At 44.3% G+C, this 16,287-nt stretch overlaps 2 protein-coding genes across 8 annotated transcripts in view; one reads left to right on the top strand and one right to left on the bottom strand.

Annotated features, from left to right (window-relative positions):
• Window positions 1–4,606: 4,606 nt before the first annotated feature.
• CNOT9 (CCR4-NOT transcription complex subunit 9) lies at window positions 4,607–15,683 on the bottom strand. Of its 5 annotated transcripts, none has more exons than XM_083586722.1 (8): window positions 13,887–15,683; window positions 11,139–13,462; window positions 10,640–10,755; window positions 10,099–10,208; window positions 8,542–8,651; window positions 7,653–7,751; window positions 7,062–7,153; window positions 4,607–6,261 (listed from the first exon to the last, which is right to left on the bottom strand). In XM_083586722.1, exons 2-8 carry the CDS (start codon window positions 11,178–11,180, stop codon window positions 6,093–6,095), a joined length of 738 nt encoding a protein of 245 aa, XP_083442848.1. In that variant the 5' UTR covers window positions 11,181–13,462; window positions 13,887–15,683; the 3' UTR covers window positions 4,607–6,092. The 5 variants fall into 5 exon arrangements, with proteins under 5 accessions (XP_083442848.1, XP_083442845.1, XP_083442844.1 ...); XM_083586719.1 differs by having other exon boundaries at window positions 11,139–11,318; window positions 15,509–15,652; XM_083586718.1 differs by having other exon boundaries at window positions 4,607–6,268; window positions 7,063–7,153; window positions 11,139–11,318; window positions 15,509–15,652.
• Window positions 15,684–16,034: 351 nt separating this feature from the next.
• The window catches only part of USP37 (ubiquitin specific peptidase 37), a 40,270-nt gene continuing 40,017 nt past the window's right edge, over window positions 16,035–16,287 (top strand). For all 3 annotated transcript variants that reach the window (XM_083586559.1, XM_083586560.1, XM_083586558.1), the window contains exon 1: window positions 16,035–16,224. The gene's annotated coding sequence lies outside the window, so the exon portion shown is untranslated. The remainder of the gene's footprint in view (window positions 16,225–16,287) is intronic.

Genomic DNA, 16,287 nt, shown 5'->3' with positions numbered 1-16,287 from the left:
TATTATTTTAAGCAGTATAATTTTTTGAAAACTAAATATTAATACTCAGTTTATTAGTACTAATTTTAATGAGTGTGTGTGTGTGTGTGTGTGTGTGTGCTTTGCAATGCAATATATAAATGATTGTACCACACAGAAGGATCTGATCCACGCAGAGTAACCTTACTGGGCCATTGCTAGTACAATGGGGCTTCTCCACCTCTCCTCCCCACCGTTGCTACTCAGATTATTATTTAGGACTATGAGGAAAGATGCCTCTCTCAGCATTTGAATTGTGGCTTTGATTTAAAGATTTGTCAGCATGGGATGTAAGATTTATTGCTCAAGACTGTACAAGCCCATTAAGAGTGTGTGTGAATCCTCATTCTCCAAGATATTTGTTTGCTGCAAAGCTCATGCATGTAGTTTTAATATGCATGTTGGAAGATGACTTGAGTACAATCCAAGTATATACAGTAATCTGGTATTGGGAACATGGGGAAATGCCTATTGTCTTTCTCTGCAACACAACCCTCTGTATAAAGGTGTCCCAGTTTTATCTATGCCATCTGAAGTCTGCATGTTATAAAGGTGTCCCAGTTTTATCTATGCCATCTGAAGTCTGCGTGTCTGCCTTTGATAAGGAGATAGCCTTGTGCTGTGAGTCAGGGCAATCTTAGGGCTTTAGAAGGCATTTTTTTGCAGCAGCCAAGAATTAAGGGTCCATTTTTGTGAGTATGAAACAACTGCCTCAAATCAAACACCAGTGTCTTTTTTATTGTTCAGTTGCAGTTCAAGAGATAGGTGACAGACAGGTACAATGATTCTGAATAGCTTGAGACATTATACACACCACACTGCTCTGGTCTGAAATCTGAGTGTCCTGATGACTGCTTTGTTACTTGTTGTACTTTGAAAAGCTAGCTGGGAACAGAAACTCACAAGGAGCTTTCCAGGGAGTTTCATGAGCCTCATGACAAAGCTCACTACAGATATGCAACTCCCAAGGGGCATAGGAACACCCTCTGCTGCCCATGGCAGCTGCTTTTAGACCAGTCAGAAAGCTACTTGATCAAATACCATCCATTAATTATAAAGGGCGAGTCTGTAACTCAAGAGGGGGAAAGCTTAGTGCCAGGGAACAGGAGGGGAAAGGTAACACAGCCAACCTGGCTACTTGCACACTTAGGATCTTCTCTTTCCCTAATCTTTGACACGGAGCTTAATCGGAGTCAGGACTCACCTCTAGAATCAGTTTTCTACCTAAGGGTTTTTTAAATACAAATAATTGGACTGCCTCCAAGCATGAAGATTATTCCCATATTAGAAAAGGTGGATTCCAGCTAAGAGATGAGATGTGCTTTGAGCATATTTTAGAAATTAAGCACTGATCACATCCACTGCAGCTTTGGAAGCATGACCTATTCAAGAAGGCAACTAGAAAGGCACTGTAACTAGGCAGTTTTGTATATGTATATGTAATATATGACCTTATCACCAAGATGTGGCCTTTCCCCCAAAGTTCCATACAGTGGTACCTCGGGTTAAGTACTTAATTCGTTCCAGAGGTCCGTTCTTAACCTGAAACTGTTCTTAACCTGAAGCACCACTTTAGCTAATGGGGCCTCCTGCTGCCGCCACGCCGCCAGAGCACGATTTCTGTTCTCATCCTGAAGCAAAGTTCTTAACCTGAAGCACTATTTCTGGGTTAGCGGAGTCTGTAACCTGAAGCGTATGTGTCAGAGCTGCCCAAGGTCCCAGCTCACAAAGGACCAACGCTGCTTTGTTGTTAAATACAAAAGTCTTTATTGAAGTTCAGTTTCACTTCCAGAGCCGCAGCGCGCAGCCCCACGTCTCAAGCTTTAGACCGCTGATGACCCTTCTGAATCTCCTCCCCCTGTACACCAATTTAAGACCCTCGCCTTGCTCCACCTTTTCCGCTGCTCCTTCCTCCTTTGGGTCCGCCTGCCCGCCGGGGTCTCGCCCTTTCTAGCCTCTTCTGACGCTGATTCCCCTGAGCCTTCTCCCTCCCTCCGGCGGGCTTTAGGAGCTGGTTCCCCATCCGGGTCTCCTGCTGTCCCGCGCGCCTGTACATTTGAACTTGGCGTGCGCGCCCAGCCAGCAGTTTTCCTCCTAACCGTTTCACTGCTGCTGTCACTGCTTCCCCCTTCGGGTGGGCTAGCTGCAACTGACCTCCCCTCCATTCCCCCACTCTCCGATGGAGGCGTGGTCAGCCCTGACTCACTCTCCCTCCCCTCCGGAGGAGACGCTGGCCCTGACACATGTGACTCTTCCCCCCCACTACGCTCTGGTGGGGAAACTGGTCCCGATCCTCCACTGCTGCTTTGGGGTTCCCCTCTGGCTCCTTGTTTCTGGTGCGTCCCCCCTGGGACCCCCCTTGCTCTGACCATCGGCGCCCCCTTCTGGGAATCTTCTGATTCGCTGGAGAAGCTCATGGAATCTCTCGGGCCACTGTCATACTCCCCTACACTGCCCTCGGATTCTTCCCCTTCGCTCTCCAATTCCTCTCTCCCCAGTGCTCCTGCTCCTGATTCCCTGACAGTATGTAACCTGAAGCGTATGTAACCCGAGGTACCGCTGTACTTGCTTTTGGATGCTAGTGGGCAAATTTTAGGACTTGCAATACCTTTGCTCAGTTCAGGATGTAGTGTCATTTGGGTAATGCATTCAGAAAATTGTAGTACTATTTTTGGGAGTGAAAGCAAAAGCAAAATAAAGGTCATTAAAAGCTTTCTACATTCATGTGCTATTAATGCATTAAGAAACAAATACACAGTGGTTGCCGCAACAGATCACCCATGTATCTATTAAAAAAGAACAAAGTAAATACTGGGCCGAAGAGAAGGCTGTTTGGCTTGTACATGGGCAGTGTTGGATATAATCCATTGAAAATTAATTAGCAAATGTTATGAGAAATCTTTGCAGTCAGCTGTGATAAACAGAGCACATGTTGTGAACACATGTATGCACCCAGTTTATGTCATACGGTTAAGGTGACAATCCAGAACCTTAACATCAATGGACATTTTGCCAGTGGCTAGAGTGGGATGTGACTGTACCATTACTTTGGAAACATATTTCATTCCAGCCTGCTGTCCCCTTAAGCACTGGAATCCCAACTCTCGTAGTGCCTTACGCTACGAGAAGGATTAAGCTTTCGGCAGCACCCACTGCTGATGTATTAACTGAACATTTCATTGCTATTCTTGGTAACAGAGGACAAGTTTCTTAGGTCTTGGCCAGGCGCCTGCAGAAGCGATTCAGTGGCAAGACAGAACCCAGAACAGAACAGATGATCCATGAAATGCCATTCTGATTGGAACAAATGCAGCTCGCTGGCCAGGATACAGTCTACAAGCCCATGGATATTGTATTCCATAGTTCTGCAAGGCAGGGGCATAATGTGGTGGTACAGTGTTAGAACCAGATTAGGACCCAGGAGACCAGGGTTCAAATCCCCACCCAGCCACGATGCTTACTGGCTGACCTGAGTCAGTCTCAGAGTCTCTCAGCCTAACCTACCTTGCAGGGTTGTTGCGAGGATATAATGGAGATGGGGGAGGAAAATGTATGCTACCCTCAAGCTTCTTGGAGGAAAGGTGGGATATAAATGCAATAATCATAAAATTATTTTTTTATTATGCTGAATTCTATTTATTTTAGCATATTGAAGATTCAGGTAACATTTTTATATAGATCACCAATCTTCTTTGAATTGCCTAGTCATAAATTAACATACCAAAAAGGCCATATTGTAAGAGATGTATTTAAGAGTACACTTGTTGTTTCTCTTACACCCTTCCTAATCTATATATCTTGTTCTGAACATTAAGGATGCTGAGAACAGATCACATGGGAAGCCAGAAGTAGCTCTCAAGCAGACATTATTACACTGGCCAATATCTGCTCAACTTTAACAATAGCACTTCATACCTTCCCAGCTATTCACTTTTATCTCTTTCTCAGATCACACTGGTCCATCTTCTGCAAACCAGAACATTCAAATTATTTAAAGATCTTGCTAAAAGTATGCCATACTCCCTTTATGTCTGTGATGCAGTGAAGAATATTTTATTGTACTCCTTTTGTCACCTGCTTAAAACATTTTTTAAGGCAAACCTATCCAGACATGTAGCTGTTTTGATCTCTTTTACTGTTCATTTTAATCATTTTAAAATGTTTTCAATGGTTTTTAATTTATTGATAATTTTAATATTTCTTGAAAACCGCTTAGGGGTTTTATTGCACTCAAATGGTATATATATTTTGTTAAAAAAATGACACTATGCTCTTGAACCATGGTTCTCAAAATAAAGCAGAGTTGCTAAGCAGAAGCATGTGACTCCACCTTGGTTTAATAATATAGGCTATATGTGCACACACACACACACACACACACACACGTTGTGAACTGCTACCCAGCATAGTGACACTCACTCCAACTCAACAGCTGAGGGCTCTCTGGGCAAAAAGCACAGCTCTCTCAACCGGAGGGAAATGCTATATTGCCCAGTGATAAAAGGCTTTGAGAGGACATTTTTGGTAATGTCTACAACCCTCCCTGCCATTCTTCCAAGCCATTATTTTAAGTCAAAGAGGATCCAGATTCATTTGGCTTATTTTTTATTCAAGTTACAAAACAGAAAGCAGTTGGTAAAGTCCACTCAAGGCAGGGATGGATAAAACAAGGCTGTTATAAAACGGAGCCGCTGTAAGAGCAAAAGCAGTCCATGGAGAGGGAAAAGTTAAGACACCCTTGGCATGGCATGGCCAGCCATCAGCAAAAAAAAGAGAGGAAATGGAAGATAGGTTCCTACCCAAAACAGCAGCAGGTGCTGAGGCCAAGGGATCTGGCAAGGGACCAGAAGCCACCTGCTCCCAGCCTTGTTGTGCAACTGACAAACAGCTTGGATGATTTCCCCCTCCCTCCCCTTCTTTTTGTTTGCTTCTCTCATTTAGAGGGCAGGGGAGAAGATGTCTCTGCTGACTGCTTAATAGCTCCTCATCCATCGCAGACGCCAACAAACAGGAGCAGGTTCAAGGTGATAAATTGGATGCACTTAGCCTGGTAGCAGGGGAAGGATAAGATAAAGAGCATGAGAGCCCTTGCGTTTTGCAGCCATTATGCTTTCCAGCACTAGCCAGCAAGGCTGAAATACCTGCAGCCTTTACAGACTGTCTGAAATAGCTCTTGGTCCCTGTCTATTTGTTCACACTTAGAGTTAACCCTACCCTAACCAGAGGCATGGGCTGCTACAAAGTGGAAGGCCACATGGCTTGCCGGCCATGGCATCCATGCAACAACTTTCTCCTCTGGCACAATTTGAAAGCTGAAGGAATGTTTTGGTGGCATTCTGGATCTTACTGACTAGGTGGTGGAGGATCATCCATAGAACATTTGACACTGGTTCAAATACAGTCACAGAGGCAGGGACTGTTCTAATATGTGGCCAAAGGAATGGAGTCCAGGAAGTCTCTGCCTTCTGACATACCAGGAACAATCCTTTAAGAACCTGTGGATATACTATGTTATCATCCCTCTCCCAATCCCCCCCAAGATTGGGCTTCAGCCCCAAAGGCTGAACTTTTTTTTTTAAAGGATCAGTGAGGCTCCTCTTATGAAAGCGCAATTCCCAGTTCGGAAAAGGGAAACAGGCCTCCTCTGCTTAGAGCTAGATTCAGCTCAAAAGGTACGCCTAAGAGGGTCAAATGATCAGACCAACCTTTATTGAACTTACATGTAAACACTGAATAACAAAGAAACTGAGGAATACTTCCCAAGCCTGCCGCACTGAACCAGAAAGGTAGATACACCATTGGTAGCAGCACTGCCCAGCTTGGTACTCAACTGATCATCGCAACAAAGCCCACACCCTAAAAGAGGGCTTCTCTGTCCCAACTGTGTTTGCTGGTGTCATAATCCTCAGAGGCATGGTGAGACGTTGCTATAGAAAGGGCCTGCAGTCCAGGTAGCTACTGACAGTCCAAGGAGCTGCCCAACCATGCCTGACAGGATCTGGAAGAGGTCATTGGTTCCTGGCTCTCTGTAAACCTGAGCTGTTTCCTCCTGGGTTCTGCCACCTCCTTGGCTGTCACTGCGGAGGAAGGGGGATGCCCCTGGGGTCGGTGACTTGGCCTTCCTGCAGATTCTTGACCAGCTGTGCCAGCCAACGCTTGGTGGTAGTATCGTCTTTCAGAACCTGGGCAAAGGTGGTGTCTTTCAGCTGGTCAGGAAGGCACTGCCTGAGGGCTTCCCGTGCCCTACATCAGGAGACAAGAAAGAGGGGGGCCAACAAATAAACTCACATGGACAAGAGGGGAGCAAGCCCCCCTCTTGAATAATTAAGGCTACAGTTTCTGTATCAGAAGCATCTACACATACCTGCAGGGTACAACCATATTCTTTATACCAGGGGTGGCTAAACTGTGGCACCACAGACATTTGCTGGACTACAACTCACAGCATCCCTGACCACTGGCTATGCTAACTGGCACTGATGGAGGTTGGAGTCCAATGACATTTGGAGGCCACAGGATAGTCATTTCAACTCCATACGCTATCCTGCATCTTCTCCATCCTAATCAATGGAGTCAGAATGTGACTTATGAAGGAAGATTAATGACTTGCCTAATGTTAGGCATCCAGAGCAGTCAAGCACATGATGACTGCTGGCTGGCTTAATAAACACCGACATTTTTACAGTTAGAGATTGAAGGGGGAAAGATTATAAACTCTCTCATAATTACTGTCAATACATGTTCCTGAACAGTGAGAAGACTCTGGTGCTAAAGTAAGTTTGCTTAAATAAGTATAATCTTACATGATCTTGCTTCAGTCTTCAGAATCTTGATGAGGCGGTCAGAAGAAACTACTTAGACTTTAAGCTCCTGGCATTTATTGTACGAATTGCCATGTTATGCTTGATTTGCTCTGGAGATACAGAAGGAGCTGGATCCCCATCCTGGCACTGCAAAGTGCAACTGTCCCTGGTTCTGCAGCACAACACCAACCTGCACCCCACCCCTATCAAGAGATCCCAAGAAACTTCTAAGGTGTCTACCTTGGATTATCAGAAAGGCGGAGGTAACAACGGACCACATGTTTCAGCAGCCTGGCAGAAGGCTCCTTGGAAAGCTGCAGGACCATTTTACCCTGGTTTAAAAACAGAGAATTTAGAACAAGGACACTTGCTGGTTAAGTATGTGTAACAGCATTTGTTCACGTTTATCCCTTGTTACCTTTTGCTACTCCCATCCCCACCCTAGTTTAATTTAGATTGTAAAGTATAAGCTCCTAAAAAGCAAGGCAAATGTCTGGAAAGCTAATTCTGTCTCTAATATGTCTCACCCCACGAAACACTGTCAAGCATTAGCAGTGACTTGCTCCTCAGGTGTTGGAAAACCAATCTCCTCAAAAATGGGAGTGCTTTCACACAGCCATAACACCATGAATTGTGTTGCTATGTAATGCTCTGGCATATTTCTTCCTTGAGATTAGGAGTATGAAGAGGTGGCCCTGTTGTTATGATTAGACATGACTACTACAAAGATCCAAACTACATTCACTACACTTTCCACCAAAGAGCATTTAGCTTCCCTAAATGCAGGAGCAATGCTGAGTTACCAAGCCCTTTACAATCAAAGCCACATACCAATATCATTGCAACGTGAGAAAATCGTTCGTAAGTCTGACAGATATAAGCCAACCCCGTATCATCCAATAAGATCTTTTGTAGAATAAAAGTAGCAACCTGAAAGACAGAAAAGAATAGGGTTGAACAAACGCTTGAATTGCAGACTGTGCAGAATTAGGGTGGGATGTCATATTACTAAAAACTCAGCGAAGCTGGAGGACAAAGAGCTTGTTGGGAGAAGACCTATGAGAAGAGATTTTGCCCACTATGAAACCAAATAAAAACCTTATATAGCACTGACAAGAGGAGAAGCAGGTACTGCAATTATCTATCTTGGTGCTAGCAACTAAAATTTTATTGATCCTGTTGACCAGAGGAAGAAACCTGCTTACATTTTGCAGACAAATGGTGACAGGTTGGTGGCTAGCTAAAATTAATAACCTAATGAAGAGTGACAGATGCATAAAGGTGTGACTAGGAATAAACTGACTCGTGAGTGTGACATAAAAGATGCTAAGGATCTTGAGAAGCACACAGGCACCACCTGCAGGCTTCTCAAATAACTGATACTGGGACGGCACTTACACAATAATAGATGCTTTTCATACAGTTGCTGGAAAAAGTACTGCAGAGTTGCAGCAAGAAATGAGTACAAATGCACCTTGGGTGAGAAACTGCACAAAAAGAGAATAAATGTCCTATCCAGCTTTCCTCTCATAATAGTGTTTTGAAAGAGGCAGCCAGTCACGACAATTTGAAGTGGGTACATCTGCAATCACTCCTCAGAGAGAAACAGCCAGCTAACCTCAGATGGAGAAGTCTGCTGCATGCAGGAACATGATGCATTGGAAAGTAAAGAGAAAACAGTCAAGAAACTAGAACCACTTCATTACACTAAAAGCAATACCGTTTTGGAAAGTTCGCTGCCAGACTCCATGATGCGTAAGCACAAAGGGATAATTTCCGTTGTCAGTAAGAAGTTGATTACTTCTTGCTCATCTGTCTTCACCAGGGCCCCTTTGAAATATAAGCAAAAAACCCAAACTGCTTCATATAACTTTGCAAAGGCCTAACAGAAACATGCATATAGGAAACAACCAGGGCTAACAGAAAATCAGTGCAGAAGAAGTGGGAAATTACTGGATAAGCACATGGTTGAGCTCCCAAGAACCCAGGAGCAAATACTAAGGATTATTATTTTATTGAAGCAGCAGCCTTTTAACCTTTCCTCCACCAATCACAAATTCCTCCTTTAGCCAATGAAATATCTAAAGCCTTTTACACTCTTACCTATAGAACAGCAATTCCATCTGTCATGCTTGCCAAGGCAAGTACAGCACTACCTTGTGACAAGTATGACAAGCAGCCAGTCATGCTTTCCATTGTGAAGCTGCAGCAGCGGGTAGAGATTGCTCTGACAGTTGTGCTGTGATCTCTGCCTTCTCTCCAGCTCCAAGGTTCAGAGGAAAGGTGCAAGTTGTTGGACAGTGGCATGGCTGAATGTTCCTGCTGCAAGATGCTCTGCGCATCTTACAACGGTGGTATCCAACTGGCTGCTCTTCTTACTGGTCCTCCACTCACAAAAGACAGATGGGGGGCACTGTTCTGCAATGGTGCTAGGATGCTTTTAAGCAGTGGTACTCAAGCCAGAATACTCTCCTTGCACTGTGTGTGTGGTTTACCAGGGTAGGATGGGTGTGAGGCGAGGTTGGCAACTACAAGTTTTGGATTGTCCAGCAAAGTTAATCATGAAGACCAGTGAACATAATACATTCAACTTTTTTAACTCATTGGGTTCAATCACCCAAAGAGATGCTGCTATGATCTTTATAGAGCTGCTAGCCCTGTCAGCTAGCTAGGAGCCCGTGCAGCTTCTGCATTGGCTGGCTATGTGGCTTCTCAATGCCAATAAAAAGGCAGCTTGTTACATAGTGCACCAAATAAAGCTTCCTGAAAAATTTCTGGTGTGGTCAATGAGGTTACAATACACAGTTGCAAGTACTAACCATTACATCTATGAGCACACTGAAGTTGTGTACAGTATTTGATTGGATAGATAGGATGCACATCAGTAATGATCCCTTCAGTGTTCTAGAATTCCCAGCCCTGCTATTTCCATCTTTCCCTAAGGTAATTTGGGAGAATGAGACTGGAAATTTGTCATTCACCCGAGGATCACAGGGTGATTTACAATATAAAAACACAAATATACATAACTTTGAATTGGGCCCAGGACTGGTGTACTTCCCAGAATCCCAGGTGCTAACAACAGTAAAGAGGAACAACATGGAAATTATTTCTAGAAATGAGAGTCTGCTACGTGATTCTCTATTTCTCTGGAATGTTAGAATTCCCTCTTTTACAATGCATGGCTAAGTCTCAGAAGAGTTCAAATCAGATCGAAACCCTTTTCTGACCTACAAACTGATGAGGACTTACCATTCCCAGCATCACAGTCACTTACCAATTACTCCAAGACTTGTGAGTCGTAGGTACTCGAAGGGTCGAGTCTTGCTGACAGTGTGCAAGAAGGGATACAAGAAGAGAGGGATGTGAGCAGCAAGGAAGGCTGACCTAGACAAAGGAAGAAAAAAGCATTTAGAATGTATCTTTTGGATATTTGTTTACACCGAGTTACTTTGTGAAGGCTAGAGAACTGAATTAGGACCTCACCTTTAGAAAGAGAAGAAATATGAGGAAATATGCCTGTAAAACTAGTTTTTTTACTGACAAACTGACCAGTAAGACAGGCAGCTTGACTATTTTATTCACTGAGTTGGCTCAAGTCACTAATGCACTCTAAAACAGTGTAAAAACCAGCAAGTTACAGATACCATGTGCTTCTAATGTATGGTGTGGATGTGACTGAGAATATAGTTCTGTTGACGTACAGAGCCCTGCAGATAAAGAGGCTTGGCGGAAGCATATTTTCTCTAGTCTGGACATATACCACACTAACCAAAAGTTATTTTTTCCAGAGATCCAATACACCCGAGTATATTAACCTTGTTTCTGGATGCGATGCAACACACTGCAGAAGTGCCAGAGCATTGCAGACTCTGTTGGACTGATGAGCTGTCAAAGTTGGTGGATTTATAGATGGATAGATATTTACAATTTCCTATGAAAGAAAGAAAACAGAAAATATTTGTGTGAAAATTCTTCCACACATTTAAGCACTCCAATATTCAGAGTCAAAATCCTCCCACTAATTACTTGTGATTCATTAATGTCTGTTTGATAGAATTTCTGCCCCCACACTAACAACTAGCTACAAAAGCTGTAACATATTAGACAGGAACTAAAATACATATGCCCCAATAAGATGTCCTTACTTGGGTGGCTCAAGTTCTTCATTGCCATCTTCTATTGTCCCAAACTTTTATTAGGTCAAGAGACAGAATTTCAAAACCCTCAGTATCTCAAGACTTTCAGAAAGACATCTAGCAGATTGCTTGCAAGAGTCTAGCAAGCTATTTCAGTTAAAAGTAATATGCTACCCACCTGTAAGAGAGCTGCAATTGTACCAAAAGAGTGCCACAACATTGGTGCGAGATCAGGGACAGACTCTCGCTTTTTACTCAGCTCCAACAGTGCATTCTCACGAGTCTCTGGGCTGGAAAGCTCATTGATCCACTGATAAATCTTCTCTCGATCAACCTGAGCCAGTGCCGTTGGCACAGGCTTTAAAGGAAGACAAAAGGTTCAAGTCAAGGCCTTTGGTCCCAAGTCAAACCAGTATAAACAGTAATACAACCTTGTACAAAACTTCAAGGGTGACCAGGAGTGATTAGTAGACACTTCCAAGTAAACATAGTTGAGATTAAGTCCCACATATTTTAGTGGGACTTGCTTCTAGTCAAGGCACAATAACAGCACAGGGGAAGAAATATGTCACAGCAGGTGGAGGGGGGGGGGGAAGTTGCCGGATGATAGTTCCATTGGTTTGTGTGTACTCACTGCAGCTGTGCAATCATTTTACCATACTGTAGCAGCTGAGTTATTAAAATCATCATTGTTAAATATAAAAATAAATAAGTAAACAAAGTCGTTTGGGCACCAAACAAAAATAATATAGCACTTTAAAAATGACTATCAACAAAACTGGTTAATACAGCACAAAAGGCTACAAATCCATGACAACAAAAACAAAGCAGAGAATCAATACCAATTCAACTTCAGCAACTATCATAAAGAAGTGGAGCATAAAAGCCTTCCATGCTCAAGATCTTGAGATATAGTCCCTCTCTCATAGCCTCCAGATTAATTAATCCAAAACACTTCTGTGTATGGCTCTGCCTCTGCCTATTGCTGCTGATACTTCTCCCTCCCTCAATACCTGACAGAAAAAAGGTTGCCCACTCCTGCTTCAGGGGGGTGCAAAGTGATGATTAAAGTTAATAAATGAAATATTCCTCTACTACTGCATCCAATGAGGAGTAGTAGTCCAAAGCATTGCACACTTTTTCATCAGCTGTGCAAAAAATCCCTTGTTCAAAACTCTAGGGCTGCTCCACAGCAAATGAATCCTCAGTGCTTTATGTCTGCTTTGTTAACACATTCCTTCTATTATGGGACTCTGCTTTCTTTTGGGACTTTATTAAAGGCCCAACATCTCTTACCCAGAAAACTATTAGTGAAATAATTGTGTTTAAAATGGCTCATAGTGTCACCATGTTGAACAGTTGGCTCCAGTCACAGAACATAGATTCAGGGACAAATACAGGAGTGGAAAGTTGCAGGAAAGAAAGGCTGATAACACCCCATGATCCAACTGTGGCAGTTCAACACGAAGATCAGAGCCTGTAAATATGCTTTATCCGAGCAGCAGCACAAGAGACGAGCTTAACTTTCCATTACTTACAGAAATTCAGGCAACCACAGTAATAAAAAATTGAATATAAGCGACCTTTTTCAGGATAATTGCTACAGTATTGCTTTTGTAAGCTAGACATTTCTAGTCACTTACTATTTCACTTGCCTTAAAGCATATGAAGGTACTTTGCAAAGGAAATTATTTTTATAGCCCTTCAAGAGGCCTCATTTCATAATTACCTTCATGGTAAATGGAAAGATCTTTAAAATCATTTTTCCAGTGACAGATGCTGTAGTGGTGTGCCTACCCTATCCATTAAATATCCACAGTTCCAGAACGTCAGCATGAACTTGATAAAAATAAACGCACTAATTAGACTAAAGTCTGCTATTAAGACTGTCAAGACCTGAAAAAGTCAAGTGTTCACCATCTGAAGTAGCAGATTCACTTAAAACTACAGTAAGTATAATACAAGTAAGAAAATGCCTAAATATTATGTCAGACAGAAGTGCTGCTTATTAGTGGAGCTAGCACAAGTTCTGTTTCACCTGAGTGAACTGTCAAAGACCAGAACTAGGTGAGACAGAGCTGCCACAAAAATCAGCAAACCTGTGTGAAGTTCTCTCTACACTCTTACATAACATGATCAGAGATATGTATTGCAATATTATTCTATCCAAAAGTAGTCACACTCAGGGCAGACACATTAAGGTTAGTGGACATGGCTAACTTAGGCTCATAATTTTCAGTGGGTTTACTGAGTCGAACGTAGCTGGATACAATTCATCACGTTTATTATTTTATTAATTTTATTTATTTAATTTCTATACCGTATTTCAATTTCTGTTAAATATAGAAAAGATAAGGAGGGTTTTAGGATGAAACTGCAGTTTTTAGAAGCAATTCCATGTCCTTCGTTATGTACAGTTTCACCCAAAGTTGATATAGTGTTTACTATATATATTGAAAGCTGCCCAGAGTGGCTGGGACAGCCCAGATGGGCAGGGTACAACTACCATATTTTTCGCCCTATAAGACGCACTTTTTCCCCTCCAAAAATGAAGGGGAAATGTGTGTGCATCCTATGGGGCGAATGCAGGCTTTCGCTGAAGCCTGGAGAGCGAGAGGCATCGGTGCGCACCGACCCCTCTCGCTCTCCAGCCTTCAGGAAGCTATCCGCAAGCCTTGGGAGCCCAGCGGGAGTGCTGCTGGGCTCCCAAGGCTTGCGGGCAGCAGCCTGCAGCCCGAAGCACGCTGCGGAGCACGCCCCGTGCTTCGGGCAGATGTCCGCAAGCCTCACGCGCCCGGCGGGAGGTCCCACCGGGCGCGCAAGGCTTGGGGCGGCAGCCTGTTCTGGAAATTGTTTTTTTTTTATTTCCTCCCCAAAAAACTAGGTGCGTCCTATGGGCCGGTGCGCCCTATAGGACGAAAAATACGGTAATTAAATTGGTATTATTATTACTACTACTAATGCTGATTTTTACTGGGCAAAACCCATAAATACCTACTGAGCCAGAAGAGACAAACTACCCAAGTCAGCCTAGTAAAATAAATCAAGCTATTTACATGTCTCTACTTAGCAAGCAACCTTAAGAGTATTAAACTCAAAGCATACAAGCAAGTGCTCAAACTGAATCATTCTGGATTCATTCCCCTACTGGTGGCTAGAAAGGAAACGTTGCACGGCAAGTCCTGTGAAGATGCTGCACAGTTCTCTAATACGGGTTTTTTAAAAAAACTTTTATTGATAATTGCAATACTTACAAACACAAACCAGAACACTAAACAAACTTATTATACATAGATACATACATACAGCTCTCAACATAATTACAAAAAACAAACAAACATACAAACTAAACATACAGACATAAATATTGACTTCCCTCCACATATATGTTGCTTCCTTTGTTTCTTTTCTTCTTTTCACTGTGTTATCAGTATTATTTTTGACTATCTCATCTTATACCCATTTCTTCTAAATTTTTTACTCTGTAAGTTTCATCCATTGCATATCGATATATTAATACCAGAACAATGTTTTTTATGTATTCCTTCACGCAAGTCCACTCCTCTATCAGTCTTTGGTCTGACTGGCTTTTTACCACTGCTGTAAGACTTGCTGATTCTATATATTCACAAAATCTTATTTGCCATTCTCTTGTTGAGGGAGTGTTTCTCCCTTCCAATTTTTTGCTATAATCATTCTGGCCACAGCGGTTGCATATAAGAAAACTTTTTTCCTAGCGGCAGGGAATGTCAGTCAATATAATTCCCAAGAGGTATGCTACTAACCAAGTTATTTTACTTCCCGTTATCATCACCACTTGTCTCATTACAAGCAATGCACACGAGCCACGCCACTGTTAAATTAAAACATGAATGAATGTCCCACATGGAATTTATGCATTTTAAGGCTGCAATCATAAACACCGAGAGAAAAATCGAATTCAACTCAGTGTGGGGCTTACTTTCATGCAAGCGTGGTTATAAAACGACTTCCCAGACAACAGATGAAAGAGAAGTAAACCCTGTTTTGTGGCAGCACATTACTGCAGACGTGAAACTCCAGAAGAGAGAAGCCCGGCAAGCCTTGTTGAGAGGCGCTTGAATGAGACTGGCCGCGGTGCGCCTGTCAGGATACGTGTCTGTCTATATGCATCTGCATCCAGCCTCTCGAGCCACCTTTTTATCCAGCAGCATTGAGCCATGGGCAATTAGGAACCCGCATAGATTAGCATATGGAAAACGCACACAAGCGACGCCTGGCTCATGCACGAGCACCTGGAGGGAGAAGCCTGCGGAGAAGCTCCCTTCGCCTCCCCTTAGAGGACAGCAAAGGCCGCCGCCTCGCGCAGAAGGAAAGGCCGTTAGCAGACGCCCGTTCCTTAGGAGGGCAATTTGGCGGGAAAATAGAGCCCCGCTCCGTTCTGTGCCCCCCTCCCCATATCTCTCCGACCAATGAGGAGAGAGAGAGGGAGAGAGAAGGGGGAGGGTGCCTCTCACGCTTCTCAGCCGAGGCCCTCGTCGCCCTGCGTGGAAACGGCAAGAGACTTACCGCGGCCGTTGCCAAACTGTGCATGGTCGGAACTTCTGCGCGAAGTAGAGCTCAGGAGGCCTCTTCTACTTCAGCCGCCGCCATCATGGATGGAAGCAGAGGTCGCCGCCTCTTCCTCCTCCTCCTCCTGGCTCTGCCGCCGCCGCTGCTGCTACTGCTACCGCCGCGACCTCTGACCTCTCTCTGGGCCTCAGCGGTAGGCCCAAGGAGACTGGCCGGGCGCATGCGCCATGCTATCTTTAAGCGAACTAAAAAAAAAAAAGCACGAGTTTGCGCGTGCGCAGAAGTTACGAGCGTCGTCGTCACTTCTCGAGTAAAAGTTGCTTCTTTCGCTAAGGCTTGTCGACGGCGGAGAAAGCCAGCCAGCCGTCGCCGTGATGACGTAGGGATTCCCTCCTCGTCTCTCCTCTTCCTCCCCCCTCCTCCCGTCGCGCAGTTGTTGTTTTTTCTTTTTGCGTGCTGCGTGCTTGCGTCAGGCGGACCGTGGCGCGGCTGATCTGGTTCCCGCCATCTGCCCTTTCCACTAAGCTAAGAAGAGGCCGGGCCGCGGTGGGTCGAGCCAGGCCAGGCCGGCGCCGGGGCTAAAGTGGAGAATAACCCCGAAGAAGGAAGGAAGGAAGCGGCGGCAGCAGGGAGACAACGTCCAGGCCGGGACTGGTCTGTGAGGAAGCGGGAGGTGGAAGGGAAAGCCGCCGCCCGCCCGCCCGCCATCGCCGGTGAGTGCGCCCGGGGAGTGGCCGCGGGTCTTGGGGCTTCCTCGGAGCAGCTGACTGCGGGCG

Source organism: Podarcis filfolensis, assembly GCF_964270895.1.
Source record: "Podarcis filfolensis genome assembly, chromosome: 1".
NCBI lineage: Eukaryota > Metazoa > Chordata > Lepidosauria > Squamata > Lacertidae > Podarcis > Podarcis filfolensis.
This window is presented reverse-complemented; position numbering and strand designations above follow the sequence as displayed.